This window comes from Bactrocera latifrons, unplaced genomic scaffold (genome assembly GCF_001853355.1).
Source record: "Bactrocera latifrons isolate USDA-ARS-PBARC rearing strain unplaced genomic scaffold, ASM185335v1 scaffold_105, whole genome shotgun sequence".
In the NCBI taxonomy this organism is placed as follows: domain Eukaryota; kingdom Metazoa; phylum Arthropoda; class Insecta; order Diptera; family Tephritidae; genus Bactrocera; species Bactrocera latifrons.
In genome coordinates, this window is record NW_017534464.1 from 401546 (window position 1) to 409532 (window position 7987).

At 34.7% G+C, this 7987-nt stretch overlaps 1 protein-coding gene across 3 annotated transcripts in view; it reads right to left on the reverse strand.

Annotated features, from left to right (window-relative positions):
* Positions 1-399: 399 nt before the first annotated feature.
* LOC108969593 (tubulointerstitial nephritis antigen-like) overlaps positions 400-7987 on the reverse strand; it is a 97167-nt gene continuing 89579 nt past the window's right edge. For all 3 annotated transcript variants that reach the window (XM_018934415.1, XM_018934398.1, XM_018934405.1), the window contains exons 2-6: positions 2895-3094; positions 1408-1863; positions 1149-1332; positions 729-1077; positions 400-661 (exon numbers count right to left, since the gene is read on the reverse strand). In XM_018934415.1, the coding sequence (XP_018789960.1) occupies positions 524-661; positions 729-1077; positions 1149-1332; positions 1408-1863; positions 2895-3072 (1305 nt within the window). In that variant the 5' untranslated portion in view covers positions 3073-3094 and the 3' untranslated portion in view covers positions 400-523. The remainder of the gene's footprint in view (positions 662-728; positions 1078-1148; positions 1333-1407; positions 1864-2894; positions 3095-7987) is intronic.

Below are 7987 nucleotides of genomic sequence, written 5' to 3' on the forward strand. Positions count from 1 at the left end.
ATATTTAATTAACATTTTTTAATTACTTAAACAGAAATATATACGAACAGTCGAAGCTAAAAATTAAACATATAAAAATGTGTGAAGCGAGCTCTAAATAAGATTAAAAGCAAAAGCAAAAAAAATAAAATTTTCGCTTTCTAACTATATAAGGCACAAAGGTTTAAAAATATATTAAAAATATATTTTCAATCACAAAAACAGTTGCAGTTGCTAAATTTACTTAGAGCTAGAAAAGTTTTGAATACCATTAGAGTTTGCTTCTTAATTCTACAGTGAGCGACTAAAGTTCTGCAACCAAACAAAACCTAATTTTCACTTCCCATTCTAAATATGTTTGTTTGCTTTTAACATAGTTTATAAAAATAAATTGTTTATATAAAAAATTTTGCTTGGGCCTTAAACTTCCAAAATTTTCAGTGTTTAATTAGCCATTAAAATGTAATTGGAAAAGTTCACGAGATTATTATTTCTTTGTTGRCAAATTCTCACACGATCACGCTTTGCGGCACYCTCATACGCTTCAGGTGGTTTTAAAGTAGTTGTAAACATTGGGCCAAGCGGCGAGGACATACTCCTCAATGCCGCATTCGTTGTTGCCGCGGGCGATGCGGAAGTAACCGTGTTCACCCCACCAGGGACCCCATGAGTTGGCGGCGATCTGACGAGAGTCATTTCAAAACAAGTTATATTTACAGTTATTTAGAGTTCACTGCCAGAACACTTACCCAATACTTGACGCCATCATGCTCCTCACCCCAGCCGACCAATTTCACCGAATGGAAACCAGTCGGACTGCTGCGACTGGCCGCGGTATGTCGGTAGACACCGCCCGAATAGGCAAAGAAATCGCGATAAATGCGCATGGTCGCCTGCACGGGACCCGAATGGAAGATTTCGGCCATAATATCGGTTTCGTTGTTCAGCGAGTATGCCGGGCCGACTGTGTAGAACTCATCGCGATCTGTGCGCGTTGCGGGGCGACAGCCGTACGCGCTCAACAGACGACGGGAACCGTGAGTTATTTTGCAGACGTCACGGCGTGCGGTGTATGGATAGCACTCCTCTGACAAGACACTGTGGGCAAAGGATAATTATTTTGAGTATTAAATTGATCCTTTTATATTTTAAATAGACGCTGTGCATACCCCTGTTTATGAAGGAAACGCCATGCCGCATCCAAATGACCGCCGTTGCAACCCTGTTGTCTGCGTGTACACGACAAAATGTTCTGCGGTGATAGCTGTACAACTTCTTTGCCCTGCGATTGTATGGCAAAACGATCCGAAGCGACCGATGTCGTAGAAAGCACCCAAGACGAGCCGCACCAGCCTGCAAGAGATATTGAAGAACAAATTTTACGAATAAATAAACAAACTCATAAGCGATAGGAACTTATCAACCCACCTTGATCTGGCACATCGCTTACATATTTACTCCAACGATCCACGGCATTGAATTGACGTGGCAAAGCGCTCGCCTTGTTGCTTAAGCGTGTCATCGCTTTGACGCGGAATGTGGGTTCCATTGTGCCCAGACGTAATGTCAAACCGTCCGCATACTTGCGTCCCCACCATTCGCCATATTTACGTGCCGACCAGCCTAACTGACGTATTGAGTTAACGTTGTTCACTAAATTGTCATCGGTAAGGCAGAGATCGCGATCGCACTCTACGCGTCCACCGTCCAGGCAACGACACTCATTACAGTTATCCATTGTGGTATTGTACTTGTTGAAGTAGATGCCGTTGTGGTAGCAGCGCATTATCGGACGCGGTGCGCCCAAACAGAATGAGTGGTAATCGGGACAGCAATCGGCGGAACGATCGCGATCACAGAACTCATCGCAATAGCAGAGTGTGGCTGTTGGTTACACAAATAAATATAATGTTTAGTACAGTTGGAAAAATCTGAGTCTTCTTTAAGAGGAATMAAAACAATGCGCTGCTTATGAATTAAAATGAGATCTTTAACTTGAGGCATCCCAAATTAATACCCTGACCTCAGCTCCTAACTTTTCACCATTAATTTTTAGGACTATCGGTCTGTTGTTTCAAAATTGGTCTCAGACTGTTCGATTTATTTCCAGCTTTCATTAACTTAAGGTCTAAGAACAGAAAAAACGTTACTTCGGGTAAATTCGGACTATAGGATGGATCCATAAGTCTAATTCATGTTCTTTTATCAGCGCTTTCAAAGATTACTGATGTTGATTTGGACAATTGTGTGTTTGATTATTTTCTTAAAATCTGAGGATAGAAAAGAAGTACAGAGAGGCTAATCCGAAGAATGTGGTAGATCAGATCTGTGAACAACTTAAGAATTTATTCATTCCATGCTTCACATTGTTTTCAAGGATTAGTTTTGCCGCAGACTTTAGAATAGCAAAGGTTTAATAAAATATTTGTCGAACCTTCCTCCATTTCATATCTTTCAATTTCGTCCAAAACGGAGTTCTTTGGGCATCTGTTAGGCTCATCGTCTCCGTGATCATATGTCATATACGGAATTTAGCAAATCATTTCTGCCCTTGCTTCGTTCAGGGCAGCATCGGCATCTCACGAAACAATAACAAAACATGGTGAATCTCCCTCTCATTCGAGAAAATACGAATTTTTCAGCTAACTGATATTTTGTAAGCAATTGGTACGATATATGCACATATATCTCAAAAATAATGTTTAGCAAGTGGTTTAAACGAGAACTTTTCCCACGAAAGACGCTTCAACATTATCGAAAGACAACAACACATCATAGTAGAATGAGTAACCCTACAGGCGACTCAGTAATAAAGCTCTATAATTTAACGGCTTAATGACGTAAAGMTCAGGTCCTAAACCAAACTTTAWTMAAAAAAAAAACTTTTACTTTAAAAAAATACTTAGAAAACTTACTTGAAATCGGCATAGCACAACCATCTTCTCTGTTCTTACAACAAATATTCTTCGCAGCACAATAAGGGCCAGGGAAATCTAGTTCTAATGTGTTATCGTAAGCCACCACTGMGCCGAGTAGTGTGAAGGCAGTGAGCAACCTCAAGGCCGTGGTCGCCTTACCAAATTTACGATTCATATTTTAACAATTTATCTGCCGGCTGGAAAGGGAAAGCGAAAGTTGACATTAGTTAATATGAATTTAAAAATTTTAAGAATAAAAATTAAATAAAAATACTAGCTAATTTGWWTTTATAGTATCTGATATATTTWATACTATATACATATGTATGTATTCTTATTTATGTGTTTGCTTATAATTCGTTGAACCAGCGCATTTAATTCTCTTATTAATTTATTACTTTACTGTTAACCCAATTCCACTTCAGGATGAGCTCATTCAAAAGTAAATATATAAAKTATTTACATGCAGCTATATAATATTTAATTCTTATAGAAGCAGCAACTTTGTAATCTGTTATTTTCTCTATTTGCCTATAAGTRTTGTTCTTTTTATTGTATTGTATTCTCTGCGGCACAGTTTTTAATACCAGAAAACAATGTAAAAACAAGTAATGAAGGGTTCTAGTATAACTGAACATTTTTAATATAACTTGTTAGTAACATAGAATATACATATGTACATACGGAAGTTCGAAAATCTTTATATTAGGTATATGACGGGCTAAAGCAAATATTGACTCGATTCAATTCATTTGTAGCACGGAGACAGGATTCTCCCTAAATTTCAATTATATATCTGAACACTGAACGATATTTTCGGAAAATTTACCCATATAATTCGGTGAACTATAAGTACTGGGTCTACATATTCAGAACCTAGGGGCTTGAACAGTTTTGGTTCTTTTTGTAGAATATTTGGTCATAAGGTGGCACCCTACAAATGCACTATGCCTGCAAAGTTTCATCCTGGTATATTGGTTCGTTCTTGATTTGTATGTTGTGTTTTATGGGAGGTAGGCGCGGAAAACAGCTGATTTCGACAATTTTCCTACTGTGATATAAAGAGGAATGTTCATACCAAATTTAGTTGAAATCAGTCGAGTCCCTTAAAAGTGGGAGGTACCACGCCCATCGTATAATTTTTACACCAGCTCCCATAAATCCTTCTCACTTAATCTCTTTCGTAAAATTTAAAATCTCTTATTTAGTTATTGACTTATCGCCATTTTAGTATTTTTTAACAGTTCCGTTATATGGGTAGTGTACGGGGTTATCATCCTATTTCATCGATTTCCATTATAATTTTAATTGTTATCTTTCTCTTTTTCATATTTTGTCGTTTTGACCGGTAAATAGATATTATACATAAAAAGTTTTGTAATTTTGTGTAATTCTTCAAATAAAATATTTCAGCCGTTCATGAACAGTTTGTAAGGACTTTTATTGCTTCATGATCAAATTTGACTCGGACTGGTTCATTTAAACAACACACCCAAACAGAATTGATAAAAATTATTGGTGTAAAATCGTCATGATGGAATCAGAGAGATAGCAGAGAATCTAAATATGACTTATGGAACGGCTAAACCCTTCTGGTTAATGTTTTGGTTATGAAGCGTTTCAATACTAGACTTGTACGAAAATAACCATATTCTTTTATAAAACTACATTGAGTGGAGGTCACAAAAGAGATGCTCGACAATTAAATGTAAGTGCCCTCCATTTATCAAACGCATCAATACTGGAGACAAAACATTGCTTTATGAATATGACGTCGAAACTCTTTAACAAACTAGTGACCAAAAATAAGCCAAACCCAAACAAAAACACAACAACCGCTGAAGACACTAAAGGCCGTTCCATCCAAAGGTTCTTATAACAAGGGTATACAAAATTCGACTTTTCTTAGGAGCAAATAATACAAATACAGATACAGTCCGGGTCAAATTTGATYAGATGAARAATAYAATTTAACAGGTAACGGGCACAACGTTTCATAACTAATTGGGTATCGATAGAAAACTATAAAATGYATTTTATTTTAATTTCTCGCTATTGATATTATTATAGGAAACCAGWAGGCAGCGACTTTCACTTTCAATAAGGTCCACTGTGGACGGTAACCTTTGATTTCAAATTCAAAAAAAAAAAAAAAATCCTATTTACATACTCATTTCGTTTAAGGTTTTCTTGAATAATAAAATATTATATAAAAGCACAGTTTCCCTGAATAAAATTTCTTCAATTTTGAAACATTATTTCAATGTTCAGCCTTTGTATGGTTATTTCTCAAATTATAGTGACTAAAAGTGTCAAGAAAATTACTTCACTYTGACAGCTAGTTTAGCAACTTTCCATCTAGAAAACTTTCTGCCTCTAAAAACCACCCTGTTTACAAGAAAACTATATCCGTAAGGTGTATAAAAACTACATGCAACAAGTTGCACTCTTGTTATAAAAATAGGAAACAATTCACACAGAGCTTAACATAATATTTATCTTTCTTATTGCTAAAGTGTGACCAGGTAACGAAGTCTTGGTTATTGACGCTAGTGCCCTTCACAGCCAAATGAGTGCAGCAATTGTTTTGCTTCGCAATTTCTTATTAGCTAAGAGCTTACTATGTTTGTACGTTTCACTTTCATTTCAGACATAGAGAAATAATAAAAAAAAAAATTAAAAAAAAAAGTTTGATATTCTTAGAAGTGCTTGGTTTTACTTTTTAGCACACTTGTTAGTTTGGTTATTTTTAAATGCATTTTCATTATTTTATATATGTTAACATACACTTATGCACACTTATATTCTCATATACTATATACTYGCAGATCTACTTTTTGCATTGCTGATAAGATTTTATTTCCTATTTTCGTGACCGCATTTAACCGCTCATTTATTTGTTATTTATTTTTCGATTTTTTGCACTTATTTTCTGTCTTGGTGGCTTGGTAGCTATTTATTTATTTTCTTCTTCATTGTGTTGAGTTGCGTTTGTTGACAGCAGACACATTGGCGGCAATTATTGTGCTATGCAAGGCAGAGGGGTTACCAAATATGTGTGGCATATTAATGTATAAATATATATACATAATATTACATTTAAATATATACATATGTAGGTATACTATATATTCATATTCATATATACTGAATATTCATATACTCTGTGTGCTTTTTCGAATTATGATGAATTTTTCTCAGTTCTCAAATTTTGTATTATCTGCATTTGTTTATTTTGCAGGCCCGATCCTGCATTGTGAAAAGTRATAACTTGAGCTAAAGATGATTGTTGGCATAAGTTGAAAGTTAAATGCAATTATGGGTGTATATGTACTGGTAAAAGCAGCCATACTTTTAAAGTACCCACTTAAAAAAAGGTATATTCAATATTTTTCACATGAAAACTATAAATTAAGGCGTTACATGGGTTTAAGGGTTTTATTATCTTATTAAATTCTACGCGTTTTTCGCGAAACTCTGTGCTTGAAGTCGAGTCGGGAAGAACTCAACAACCAATCTTCATGAAATTTTGCACAGGTCTTTGATATACAATTCTTAAAGCCGAAGAACGGACGAAGGATTTTATTTCGATTACAACTATTAAAAAAAAAAAATGCCGCGAAAATTTCACTAAAATTTTCATTTTTTTTTTTTTTGTAAAAATGGCTGCTAAATATGATTCTGGTTTTCAGTTTTAAGGATTATAGCTAAAATACTTCATTTTTCACTTTCGATGGTCCTGCAAGGAGTTATCCTGCCAAAGCGGGTGCATCTTTTTTCTGAGGGGTCACCGAAAATGGTGTCGCAATGGCCGAGTACAAAATATTTTTTCTACAACAATTTCAGAATTTCTTTGTTAATAGTGAGTGTTTGTAATAACAAAAAATTGTAATAAAAAGTCTGTTTTTTGTCCGAGGAAATGTCTTAAATCACAACTTCTTAGAAGCCATTCAATGTCATAACGATTTTCCAAACTTTTCTCGAAATAATTCGGTTGTTGCACATGTTGTGAGGAACACAAACTCTCAAACCAAACATTGCCAAGATCAACTTCTTCTAATTGCGGTCATAAGAAGTGGTAGCTTCATTTCGAAAGGAGTATTGGCTGATGATTCCAACAGACCACAGACCACACCAAACTGTTAATTCAGGTGAATCTAATGGTTGCTCATGTTTAATTTGTGGGTCTTCTTCTCGCCATAATCGACCGTTTTGTTTATTTASCGCACCATTATTTCGATCATAAAATCGGTCGTATGAAAAGTTTAATGGGAGAACGATTATTTTGATAATTAAAGTGTATAATATGTAAACGTTGTTCCCTCATGTATCTTTCAATGATGAAATTGTAAACATTACTGATTAGAATACAAAAAAATTAATATCACGGCATATTAAAAATGGCAAAAACGACACTTAGGACTCTTATCAGCCCAATTGGAAAACGCGGTACATAAAGATAATTGAAAATATTCTTCGACAAAATATTTTGGGAGTTATGAGCGAAGTTTTCAGATGCACATTTTCAGGTAASAATTGTAACAATATGACATTTTGTAAGAATTTATATTTCCAATTAAGTATACTATACATATTTTTCATGAAAATAACCTTTTTTGGAAATAGTCTAAAAAATTGGGACRAGCCCATACCCACGATTTGAAGCCTCCTAGCAATCTGAAATAAAAAAAATATTAATCTATAACAATATCGCAAAGTCTGGAACTATGGAACAATTGAGATCACAATTTTCACGAAATGGCGACTGCCTGGAAAAAAATTTTTTAACACTATTTTTGAAGGCATTTTTTTTTAAATAGTCAAAATTAAAATATGAATATGGATAGTTCCACAGGCAAGTTCATAACGAGGATTCTCTAAAAATTTCAAGTAAATCGGTATAATAGAACCTAAGAAATAGTGAGTAAAGTTTCAATTCCGGCTGAACCAGTTTGGATGCCAATTCAGCGAATTTCAAAATATCCGCAAATAATTTAAAAATAAAAAATTATTGATTTCTAGACTAGACTATATCCTTAAATAAATATTCAAAAAAAAAAACACTTTTTCTGATTTGTAAGTGGATATTA